Source organism: Anopheles marshallii, chromosome 2 (genome assembly GCF_943734725.1).
Source record: "Anopheles marshallii chromosome 2, idAnoMarsDA_429_01, whole genome shotgun sequence".
NCBI lineage: Eukaryota > Metazoa > Arthropoda > Insecta > Diptera > Culicidae > Anopheles > Anopheles marshallii.
The window spans coordinates 33,025,076-33,038,469 of NC_071326.1; the positions used below are offsets into that span (position 1 = coordinate 33,025,076).

At 41.7% G+C, this 13,394-nt stretch overlaps 1 protein-coding gene across 1 annotated transcript in view; it reads right to left on the reverse strand.

Moving 5' to 3' along the window:
- The window catches only part of LOC128718128 (nephrin), a 142,977-nt gene that overhangs the window by 37,972 nt on the left and 91,611 nt on the right, over positions 1 to 13,394 (reverse strand). The window contains exons 3-6 of the mRNA XM_053811801.1: positions 13,023 to 13,225; positions 8,511 to 8,624; positions 7,887 to 8,090; positions 553 to 704 (exon numbers count right to left, since the gene is read on the reverse strand). Of these exons, the coding sequence (XP_053667776.1) occupies positions 553 to 704; positions 7,887 to 8,090; positions 8,511 to 8,624; positions 13,023 to 13,225 (673 nt within the window). The remainder of the gene's footprint in view (positions 1 to 552; positions 705 to 7,886; positions 8,091 to 8,510; positions 8,625 to 13,022; positions 13,226 to 13,394) is intronic.

Genomic DNA, 13,394 nt, shown 5'->3' on the forward strand with positions numbered 1-13,394 from the left:
GGCATTCAGTTCGGCGACATAGATTGCAACTAATGGAACAAACTCATCACGGTGCAATGTAATCGTAATAAACCAAATGGCGATCAACGATGTGGTCGGATGAACCGAACAACTGTTGACCGGTGGTTTTTTTTTTTTTAATTTTTTCTTGCGTTGCGTGGTAACATTCTGGCATACAGTCGATGTTACTTGCACCACATCAAAGAATGACTAGATACTCTATCGCACACTGATATTCTATTGATTACTTTCATGTTGTTGTGCTGTGATTGCAGCATGTGTTTAGAAGTAGTATTAATTTGGCGCATAGTAAAATAAAATTGGAAATGCATTTAATGTTCAATTAAGATCACTTTTTTTACAAAGTTGGAGATATATTCTAGAAATTTTATGTAAATTATAAATCTTTACTTTACAGCTTTACAGCCGGCGCTGTGTTGCTTTCGTTTTCATAGCTCTCTCAATAATACAGCCTTTTTAAAATTATGAACGTAGCCCTATTTAAGCTCCACAATGAAAATCATGATTCGAATGAGCCACTCAAACACTTACCGTTTCGTGATGTCCGCGCATTTGCGTACTGCCCTTCCACCAGGTAATGGTGGGGGCTGGTCGCGAACCGAGCACTTCGCACTGCAGATCGTACGTGTGGTTGGCTGATAAGGGTCGGTTTTTACCCTGTAACCGTACCGAGAGTGGTCGCACTGTGAATAGAATAGAAATCGAACGGAGTCAATGGTTATTTGTGAAGTGGTTTTTGTGGATTAGTCACTGCCGAAATTATGTTATTATAGTGCGCGCATCAAGTTTAACTAAATCCCCTATCGAGCATGTTTCAACCCATTTATGAGTGTGGTTTGTGGTGTAGATATCTTAATACTTCAAACGTTATGCCCTCATATTGATTTCTGAGAAGTTTCCGATTAATCTGCTGCCGCTTTCCGTGAACTGAGAAATGAAAGCTGCCGCAATGCGCCCGACATTCCAGTGCAGATCAAAGATCATCTTACCACTATGATAAGGTCACACGGGACGCAGCAGCTAGTGGAAGCGTAGGTAAAAGCGTGTATGGTCTGCGTGGCAAATCTGGAAGATAATAACCGAGAAGCGAGGGGATTCGTGCGTAAGGGGACGAACGCATAGCGGATCTTCGAAGAATCCTCTTGTCCATTCTTGATTGGGCGGATGGAGATAGAATTCCCCAAACGGTCTAACGGGGTGTACTGATGTTTATTGACATGGATATTAGCGTAGATGAGCACGGGGAATTTAGATGGTATTATTGTATTACCGGAGAGAATGGCTTTGCAAGGTTTGACTGTTATCGATACGTCTGTGGGATATTGGGATCGGGTTACTGTGCGGATTCTGCTACGACATCTAACTGTTTGTGGTTAGTGTTTGAAGATTATCGGAATGCGACACAAGTCCGCAAGACGATTGCCGGTAAGTTAGACATCAGTTTTGCTAATCAGTTGGAATGTTTGCGAAAAGTGAACTCAATCATGATAACAACTAGCCATTACTGCCATTTTACTACCTTATTATGCCACAAATGCTATGTCCCCTTTAAAAAAAAACTTTAGCATAGTTTGGTAAACATAAGTTTATTCCCCCACAAAGCTTTAACCAATTGGGCCCTAACAAAAACAATATTGTCCCAATTAAACCAAAAACCAGTCAACCATCACGGAAATGGGCGAGCGTGCAACTCGTACCGGAGAGTGCTGTACAGAACATCAAGTGGCGGATAAAAAAAAAACAACTGCACTCGTTTAATTAATTCACTGTGCGCGTGTCGAAATATGCTGACATTTATCGTTTCACACTTTTGCCACCATTTGGCCAAATTGGACGATATTCCACGGCACGTGAATATTTAATGGAGCAGCGGATTCATGCGTGTCCATAAAATGAGAGGAAGTGAAAAAAAAACTACTACACCGAACTTCACCGACGGGACGTTGCCAATGCCAATTGCATGCTGAACTTCACAAAAATAGCAGACTGAAGAATAGGAAAAACGAGCACAACATTTCTTCGCTCACAATCACAGGGAAGGGTGTATCTGAGAGTGGAAAATGGGAAATTTATCACCCATCTCCAGCGGTGCTTCAACGGAGTACCGCACTATAAACTCCCGGACAATATACAAGCACACAAAAGGACGCCTCATGCGAAGTGTTATCGAACTAGTGTCTGTTATGAGTTGTTCGATATGGGGATGGATTGAATAAAGCAAAGTAAAAAAAAAAGTTTTCAAATGGTTGGCATAGAAGCTGCAATCGTCCATCAAATACGATGGGATGTCCTTTTGCTTTGATGGAAACAAAACTTTTCCTGCGTCATGAGCTCGTCCCGCCAATGGATGTAGAGCTTTATTGTGTGCCGTGTGCCAGAATTGTCCCTTAGGCGACATTGTGTTTGCCCTGCCTCTTTTCGCCCTTCCCCGCCTGGAACGGCCTCTTGAAATCCATCGAGAAAGAGCAAATCATCGAAGCGCCACCGGTTCGTGTCTCCAACAGTTCGCCAACAACATCGCAACAGGACCTCGTGGATGAGGATGATGATGATGATGATGAAAGAAAACTTTGATGCTTCTGAAAATTTTATTTAATAAAAGCGTAAAATCTCAGCGGGAAGTTCGCTTTCAGAGTCAATTAAATTATCAATTTTCCAACCGTGCGTTCGTACACGCCCCCGGCCAAACTGGCCGTGCATCCGATGCTTGTAGCTGGAGTACGAGGCTGGAAAATGTGCTGATATCGCTGAAATCGAAGGCCCGGCACCCTGGGAGGGAGCAATAGAAATCGGTCGGCTGCACCCACCATTCCAGGCATAATCCATGTTTGCCAACGCTCCACCCCGAAACTTATTCGCAGCCCCGTAGACGGCGCCAAATGATGATGGGACATAAAAAGCAGAGCGGACGGTTTCGATACGGCACAATGGCGCCTTGCGCTGGCAGGGTAGCTTTTGGGAGAGGGTAGAATCGCGATATCGCTTTTAATGCTATTAGCCTTCACACAAACGGATTGAAACTGTTGGTAGGCGAAATGTATGCATGCAAGAGAAAGAAAGCAAGAGGTTGAGTGTCAATTTTGAAAGCTGGCTTTTTTTTCCTCTCCACGTTTTTTGTTTCCACCTCATCGGAACCACTATGAGCGTCTGCGCTTATTAGTGTCATCATCTCTCGATTGAAAAGGGATCGATTTTGCGGTAATGCAATCAGAGCATTTTTAAACAGAATCACTTCCGATGTCGCTATTAGAAGGAATTATTAATTGCATTATAATTTTGTTTTAAATCGCTCATGCATTACGCTCAGCAAGGAAGATTAGCGAAGAGAAACCTTGGCTTGGGTTGATTTTCAGCACAAGCGAGCCCAATACGTCATCACATTTATTACCCTAATCAAACGCTACTGCTCAGCGTGAACATCGACTGCGAACTACCTGTAGCGTTTGTACAGCAACTTATTAATTGATACCAAACCTATCATCCGACAGGTTGGCTCCACGCCCATCCACCCTCAATTGGGCGGAAAGTCGGTCCGGCGGTGGTGAATCTTTCAGCTCGGCTGTTCCTTCGGGGGACAATTCCAAATCAGTGCTTTGAAACCACTTTTGGAGTGAGAAATGATTGTGTTTTCTTTCTTCCTTCCGAACTTCCTCGCATTGGTAGGATGTTTGAGTAGCCGGCTGGTAAGATGTTTCAGCAGGGATGTTGTGGTTTCTATTGGCCGTGGGGTCAATTCACAGTCAATTAATCACCAAGTTTACGAAGTACAACAATTTCCCAACAGGCACAAATAATGGTGTTGTAATGGAAATGGTGGTGTTAATGTTGCCGGAAGGAAATTTGGAAGGGCAACGAAAAAAAAAAGTGGAGGTGGTAGTGCTCTTCAGGGATGAGGCAAACTGGTTTACGTTCCGGTTTGAGCATTTCTCAAATATCAGCAACATAATTTATCATGGAATAAATTTACAATTTTAGTATGATTACTTAACAGATAAACAAGCAATGTTTGGTTTATTAGATTACCTATCGATATTTAGTCGTTTAATAGTTTGTAAACTTAACATGATATTTTAAACCAATGCACATTGAACAAACATCAAAAGTAAATTGCCTTGGATAGTAAATCATCTATCTCATGAATAAAAATACGGAAATGAAGTTCCTTTCAATATACTGTCATTTTGTTTCACGTCTCTTGCTAGAATTTGGTCTCAATGCTTATTTATAATTTCTCTTTGAGGAGAATTCTCAATCAAATTTTGGTAGACGTTTATGCACTTTATTTTATAAAATTTATGCATTTCTGGCATCTGTCAATTTTCTTTAAATTCAATACATTCAATGCCAAAGCACACTCAATAACTGCCTTGGTAGTAGTAAGAATTCGGGTTTGTAGTTCAATTTCAATAATTGGTAAGCAGTTGTCATCACGATAGAGTTGTTAAGCAAGCCTAGATACTGGACTTAAATTCGTAACAAACTGTGGGAATACCTTGAAATATCCCTTTTCCTTGCACATTACTTGTCCAATTCCCTAAAGATAGAGCCTTGAAACTGTTCCTAGTAACAAAAGAACTGTGGGAGTTAACCTAATCGAACTCTGGGGAGTTAAATCGAGTGGATACTTATGTGTTTGAAGTTAATATTGACACTCATTTGTATTTTTTTGTATTTATAGCATCATCACAATACAAAAAAAAACGCAATATGACCTTTTGGGTGACTACAATCTGTTAAGGTATGGCACTATCGTAATCAAATAAAAAGATGTTTCCAACTTCGCTGTCAAATAAAAAAAGATAACAGCAAACAGATAAAACAGCAGGATGATGAAAAACCACTAGCTGTGGCGTACTGTTGCAGTTTTTGCATCGCTCTAGGGTGCTTACATGCACCAACCCCGAATGATTAGATTTACAACGAAAGGTAGAGTTTATGCGACGGCAAAACATGCAAACTAAAAACCAGCTGTGTGCTATCAACAAAACAACACCCACCCTTCAGCATCCCCCAATCTGCCCGCCTTTCCGCTCTGTGGTCGTTGGCTTGGTGGACATTTTTCTTGTTGTCGTCGAAGAAATGACAAATTTTCCTCCCGGCGGGAGGCAAAACAACTCAGTAAACTATAATTGAATTCCAACCCTTCGTCGGCATGTGTTCCATGCCGGTGGAATTGCATCGTCGTCAACGATCGATGAAACGTATGTAACTGTGCACTCGATCTCGGTGGTAGTGGTGCAGGGTCAAATCAGTCCCAGAGAAACACTTTTTTAAACTACAGAACAAATCATCAGTGGCAGTAGAAAACGAGACAACAAAAAAACGAAACCCAAAAATACTCGATTGCATAAAAATGTCACAACAGCGCAAAAAAATCATGGTTATTATATAAAGGGTTTCATCCAGGGGTTGACTGTGGTTGCGCGTTAGGTTAAGCTAGAAAAACTATATCATTTCGTACATTCATTCCTGCTAGTGACCAGACTTGGATGCATATGCATAGTACATCGAGTACCAGCACGTTTCCATTCGAACGAATCATGAGTATACTGTACCATAGACGACGCTCCACGTCGTAAAACCACCGCAGCAGGAAAAGTTCCTAATGAAGGTATGGAAAACAAGCAGATCTCAAACGAGTGATAGCAGAACACAAGGCAAAAGTCGAAGCGCAATCGAATTGGAGATGAATTTTTAAGTGATAGTCCATTAGTCTTCACTTCAGTGGCTCGTTGATAAAAATAGCAAACCGGACGGGTAATCGGATTTTGCTGTGGAAGTGGTTTTGAGATTAACTTTGCTTTCGATTTTTGTATTTTGTTCAGCTGACAGCACCAAGAGAGAAAGAGCGCCAATTTTCTTCGTACAAAGCAACTGTAACGCATTAGATTAGTGTGGGAAGTTTATGTTCCAAAATATTTCAACAGTTATTGCAACGAAAGTTGCCAAAAAAGCTTTGGAAAGTTCAGATAAGATGCTTCTACCGTATGCAAGATACGTTAATAGGTGTATACAAATGGGAAAACTGGTGAAATTGATTAATGTACCACATAAGAAATAAAGAAGATTTGATTTGTAGGATCAATCCTCCAAATACAGTATTGAACATTCCTTCTATACACCACCCCGATAACGCCCCTTAGTTCATAAGCTGATCTCTATCTGATCATCTTTTTTATGAGCACCAATTTTTTTTATAACAAAACGAACTGAGAAACCATTTAGGCGTATATAGTTTTATTACGTTTTATTATTTATATCCATCCAAAGCCAGTAAAATAACGAGCCTTACCAGGAACTTTTTAAATTTATACTCTACACATCTGTCTGAATCAGATTATAATCTGTTTATTTCAATGAAGAAAATGTAACCCAACTATCTTTCTTTAATGTAACTGTAATTCTCATCACGATACAGTTGATAATGCTGATAAACTAGCGTAGATTCGTAACACATTGTAAGAATATTTAGAAACCTCTCTTTTTACTTGCACATTCGAAAACAACTTAATCGAATAAGAAGGATTTAGAAACATAGTTTAAGTTTTTAAGGGCATAGTTATCATTCTAGGAAAATATTCCTTTAATCACATCAGTGAAGCGAAAACCGCACAGAATGGCTAGCAACATCACTTAAAAAATTAATTCAAACTTTATCTTTAGGTGTTGTGTTTTCTTTGTGGATAAAAGACAGACAATTTACACCGAAACAAATGGTATAAATAGTAACAAAATTTTCGCAAACACTTCTTAAATTACCATTTTTATTCACTACACAGGATGGAAATGAAGTATTAAAATTATCATTGTCGATTTCCTTGCCCAATTTGTTCCAGCTTGATCGCATAAAAATCAACCCATCGACCTGTGCACAAACGACGCCAAACAGGTCGCAAACGAGGAACGCTCAGGTTAAACTCCAGTCAAGCGAGAAGTTTTGTAAAATAAACCAATGATAAATGGCCGAACCCAACGACACGGCGCAGCGAACGGTGATTCATTGGGCAGGCAATCACAAAACCCCCGGGTTCGATCGGTTCGATGCTCGTCCCGGTTTGCTCCAACGATCAAAAACACATCCCATTTCCTGTTGCACTCTCGCACCGGTCAATATGCTACTATTGTGCCGCTCCGTCAACCCGGGTACGGTACAACGCACCAACGGATCCGTAGCAGCACTGCCGGAAATGAGCATAAAACATCGAACATCGAACAGGGAACCACATTTTACCGTTCCTCTTCGGTACTACTAGCTACTACTGTGGTTTTCTTTTCGGATGGCATGTTTTTTCCCCGTCCTGCTAAACGGGCAACCCAGACCATTGTCTGGAATGGAAAAGAAGTGTATATTTTTGTTGTTGCTTCATCTAATCTTTTTGCCCGAGCCACCCCTAGCTATTGCACAGGGAACTGCAAGGATGGTGAGGATGCACCAACGGAACCGAACAGCGATAGCAAACGGAGACAACTGTCCACCGGTTTGGCTTTGTACGGTGGCCGTTTTCTTTTTCACTTTTCGGGTCGATTGTTAGACCCGTGATAAATCACCTTGGGTTCACCTGCTACCGTTGTACGGGTGTCAGTGTCGGTTAGTTTGCTTACGGGAGGAGCACAAGCATGGATAGCAAGCGGGCAAGATTAACGGAAGCCAACGAATGAAATGTAAACCCGAAACAGACACCGAACCGTAAACCACATGCACCGTTGACTTTTCTGTGCACACACACACACTGTCGGAAGGTGTAATGTGAATAATAGTGTTGCCTAATGCTTCGATAAGCGTTACGTCGTACCCCTGGAGGGGGGTTTTGTGTAATGAACGGAATTAGTGAGTAACGTAAGCGGGTGAGCAATTTCTTACTTACAATTCATATCAAGCGTTATCGAGGCCGATATGGGATTCGTCACGTTGTTGTTAGCAGCCTGGCAGGTGAAGACTGATTTCAGGTGCTTCCGCTCTAGTCGATGCAGGACGAGCGTGTTTTTGACACGCTTATCCGACAGCACGACGGAGGTATTATTGATGACCTTATTCTCGTACCACCATTGCACCTTGGGTAGTGGGCGACCTTAAAAACAGACGTAAGGAAATAAGCATCAACATTATGCATTGTGCAAACTATACAAAGATAATATTATTTTTCAATATTTTGTTGGAGGGTTTTACAATTTTATTTAAAATAGTTGATTAAAATTGGGAACATAATAGCTATAGGACAATTGTATGCGTTACACTTAATTTAAATCAATTTCTTCTAGTTTCAAATTTGGCAGAATAGTTTTAGACAACCCACAGACCAACCCCATTTGCATGCATTACAATTTAATCATGCTACACTAATCATTAAAGTGGATTAGGTAGGCCCTTCCACGGTTGCTAACATAACTACACGCATGTTACAGTGATGGAGCCGCAATCAGCTGTAAGCATATCGGCATAATCCAAACGGAAACTAACAGTCATTTTACAGCGGTTTTTCCCCACTTACCGCCCGTCGAGATGCAAGTAATGTTGATTGTAGCACCCTCATTGTACGGTCCCAGTATGTAGTGACGAATGTGCGATCCTTTCTCGTCCACTATCAGCAGCTTCTCCGGAGGCACTGTGGGAATAAACACGAAAACCGTAGAGGGTAAGTTAGCTAGACATTAATGGTGACAAAATTACATTTCCGATGTGTTCCGATTCGCCAAAAATACACTCACGAAAATTGAATCGGTGTTGCTCGGAAAGGGCGTTTAAAGAATACGGACTAACATTTACAGCCTGAGCGATATGAGCCCATGCCCCGACTGTAACTGGTTGCTGATGCTGTGAAGATGCACTCGCCCGAGTGTTGGAAGTCCATTAAATTCACCAACCCGCCATCAATTTCCTTCACACCGAGGAAACATATTGCTTAAGGAAAGGCAAAACTTTTCCCACCGTTTTCTCTATCCTTGTTTTCCTATCGGTCGGCCGGTGTCGGTTGAGTTTACTCTGCAGTCGTTCAAATAATTGCACAACCAGAACTTTAAGCTCGCTGCAACACGGTGATCTCGAAATATACGAATCACACAGTGAACGGTTCCAGCGCTGTTTGTTGCACATTTTTTACTCATTCCGAATGGGTTGTGACTGCCGACCGCAGATATGACCGGGATGCTTCTGGGCGGAACATTTCGGTGACGTTTGGATGCAATAAATTTACACCCACTAGTGCCGCTTCCAGTGCTTCTGCAAAGCTGCAAAGTGACAACCACAACAGTTTGTCCTTTGCAGCATTGAAGGAGTAATTTAATGTAAAGCAGCAGCGATGATGAGATACATTCTTTCCCTATTCCGGTAACTCCGGACAGGACGTTGGTCATATCACGCAAACAAACCCTCTTGGGTTCGGATAGATTCTTAGGATAATTAAATAAATGCGACAACTTTTGCCAGCAGGAGAATCATTTATCAACTTCCTTCGAAATGTAAACCAACCATAAATTAAAGCAATGCTGAAGAGTATCACTTCAATTAATTTCTAGCAGTCTAAGCATCATGTCCCTGTTTATAGTATCAGTCTTTATTTTAAATACCTAAATAAAAAAAAAAAGTGATATTCTAACTGAAAACAGTTTGAGTTTAGCACCACATGAACCCGCCTACTGCAGCGTATACGAAATGGCTGTTGCGGTTTACAGCTACTGTCAGTTAGGAATGTTCTACAGCAGCAATAAATTTGGTACAGGTTTTGGTGTGTTCAGCTTTCTGCCACAAACAAAACATTAGAAAAAATGGGTTTTTGTGTTCACATGTACCTAGTGAGTTTCGTTTTTGTTCGACATTTCTACACAATTTAGCTTAATACGGAGAATTGAGTTTAATCCATTACTACTCAATAGTTCCTGGCGGAACATGGCTTCTTTCAGAATCATCTGGAAAAGCTAAAACTAATCCAAGGCGCACACTGTCCTGATTGCTCAGACACCAGCGACACGCCTGAACATGTTTTGTCACAGTGGAAAACATCATTACCTTTATGTGTTCTAACTGCATTCACTGGGCTATCATCGCTGGAACTATCGAGCAAGGAAGAATCCGTGCCGAGAGAGGCGAGATTACAACAAACATTGAGACTGGTCCAGGTGCTCAATCGGATGCCAGCCGAGGGAATCATCCCATTAGCGGTTACTCCGCACTACAAAACAGTGGCAGCTAACATTCTTGTGAGTGAATATGCTGGCATTACGGGCGATGAATCACAACAATCCAGTCTAATAAAACTATTCTGAGCCTGTCCATGGCTTCTCCATTACTAAAAGATGAGTATGCAGTATAATCTCAGCTCTGTCAGCTCTGTTTCGATGCAGTATAATATCAGCGATAACGCACAATCTATCTATCAAATCAGCGATAGCGCGGGGTGAAATCTTTCTGTCAAAAAATTATACGCTACTATACATTACGCTTAATCAATAAGATAATAAATTATCTAAACACGCGGTAAGACATATCGAGATAGTTCCTCGTGCAAGATATTTGACAGACATATTATACACCCTATTTAGACCATCCTAATGCAGCACGAAATGCATATTGCCTCGATCTGGCCACTCGCAAACCGTCAATCTAAAAAGAAATCTAGCATATTCCAGTAAGCTACCAGACTGTTCATTTCGATGTTTTTGTTTAGTTTCTCATCTTCTATTTTTTACGTTTACTAATTTCTCATAACGATAAAAACGAGATAAATAAGATTATCTTGTTTTGAACGTTACAAATGATTCAGGGCTCTAGATCAGGATATTGAAAAATCTTTTTTTGCAAAAACACCAAAACTTAAGATTTTTATTTTCTTCATCAACTTTTGTGATTATGCATCCGTAAGCGATTGAGTTATTATACCAAAAACTTTCCCAAACGGTAGTACCTTCAATTTGCTGGCTTCATATCACTCCCGCAAACACATAAGGACACACACACCCTTGGCAGTCTGCTTAGATTTCGATATGCTGCGCTTGCCTTTCGGAACTCGTGACATCCAATCCGATGCAGCTGTGCATCATCTGGACAGCATATTAACGATGCTATTACACAAACTTCTGCACCCTTAGCGAAGGACAAGAAAATGGAGATTAAGGAATGCACTTGAAGGCTACCGTCACAAGCCGTCCAACGAGCGGGAACTTTCGAAGCAGGGTGCTGAAATTGCCATCAATATTCTGCCAGGCAGGCACGTTCAACTTTCCGATACCCGGCCGACAGTGAAGCGAATTTCCCGGTGCAAACTGTGCATATATGCAAACTTTCGCAAACGAAACGAGGGAACAGCGTGTGTTGTCGTAGCGTACTCAGATAAATTCAGTGAACTAATTGAATAAAAGAAATATGCAGAGTGTGCTGTGCGGATCGACCTCATCTTTCCGTAACACGAACGTATTATGCTTGCAAGCGAAGCTGACGACTCAGAAGCAGGTGCCTTCTCCAGGGAAAAAGTGTGCTGCTCAATTTTCGCTGATCGATCAGCAGCTCTTCACGTGTTGAAATGCTTAATCGTAAAACAAACCCTGCAACTAGAGCATTTCAAACTGATTCGACTCAGCTGGTCTACTAAATTGACAAAGTGGTACATTGTATAATTTGCTCAAGGAAATCGCTTCGCTCAAAGCTGCCATCTTAAGTCGGTAGGACGGTAATGGTACAAAACTGGATGCATTAAAATGCCCACCAAAACAAATAAAAAATTGCTGCGTATGTTTTTATACTACCTTCTCCAAAACTGCAAACTTGAAACTATGGCAATTTAAAATAAGCATTCTCATCACTTACCAAACCAGTTGGGCGTGGAAGTTGGGCTCCTCAGTGATGCCAGAAGGATGCTTGCAAACTCTGCGGCTCACCCGTTGCGCTATCGTTGACTTAATTGAATTTACCATTTGGTGTACGTACCGAATCGACAATATTTCTGTCAGTGGATTGCAACATCTTCCGGACACGGTAAAACATTCTCGAAATGCTCTGTGTTTTTGAGGATAAAGTCCCAAGAAGCAATGCGCGGCAAGAAATGGGTGAATGCGCCAGAATGGAACAGTGAGCATCACTTTCTTTCACTAGTGATGGCAACTCTTCCCTTTGAGAGATCCTCCAAATAAGCACCACGGATGCTTTTTCGACAAAATTCAAGCCATGCTGTTGAAAATGCCAGACGAAAGCTGTGCCATATAACATCCTTCATTTGGATGCCGAACGGAATCGGAACCGAAATGCACACAGCTGCGCACTTGAATCCATCCTGTCGGTTGTTCTGCTTCTCACAACAGCCACCAAAAAAAAAACACACACAGGGTCAAGGCTTCAAGAGAAAGTGGCAAAAACTGTTGGAGAACTTTTGCATTTTATAAGGTCCCGGTCGGAATATGCTCTCCATCGCTGAACTCGACGCGGTTTGCTGGCGCGTTGAATGCATTGAAAACCCGGAAGCTTGATTTATGTTGCACCTTCCCGGGGTTTTGCTAAAGAGTGTTCTATCTTTTTGCTGTATTTATTTCGCGATGCATCTCACCTCGGTAACCTTGCAGTTGCAAATAGCAGCAAAAGAGCATCACATTTTTTAAGGTTCTCCCTAAGTCTGCATGATCTGTTGGAGAAAAGCACAAAAGACATCGAGCCAGATGGAGCGAAACCGAAATCGGGCCAGTAGCGGAACGCATAAGCATAACGTTTTCAATGGGTGTTTGTTGAACGGAGGAAACGCTTTCATGGTATGATGTAAGCCACACGAAAACTTTTGCATTCGAGAGCGAATGTTCACGGGCAGAAGGGCATCTATTATCACCGTTACGTAGGGTGACAAATTGGGTAGCTTTCCCCACTAAACGGCAGATTCAGGTTTGATGCATTTGTTCGTAGCTGTTATTCGTGGATTATTTTGCGGGCGGTTTTAGATGTTTTTGGTAACTTTGCAGTTATAGCACCCCAAAATGTTACCCTCGTGATGCGTTGCTTTGGAAAGTGATACATAAACTTAACTTACCTATAACAGTCAGCTGAACGCGTGTATTACGCGTAGGGCTTTTATGGAAATCGACCCGACACCGGTAGATACCGCTGTCGGTCGGCTTCGTCTGCAGGATCTCCAGCATGGCTGGCGTTCGATTTGGGTAAAAGTTGGTCCGTCCATCAAAGGACGAATTGGAGCTACGATGTGATCCTTCCCGTACATCACGAGCATCGAACCTGAGATGAAAGAGACCATAGAAACGGAAAAGCACAAACGTTACAAAAATACCTTCATGGTAGATGTAATTTCAAACGAGAAAACATATGCAACCATCCTCCATTACCACCGCTGATGAACTACTACCAGCACTGGAAAGGCACTATCGCCTCCGGCATCAAAAGCTCG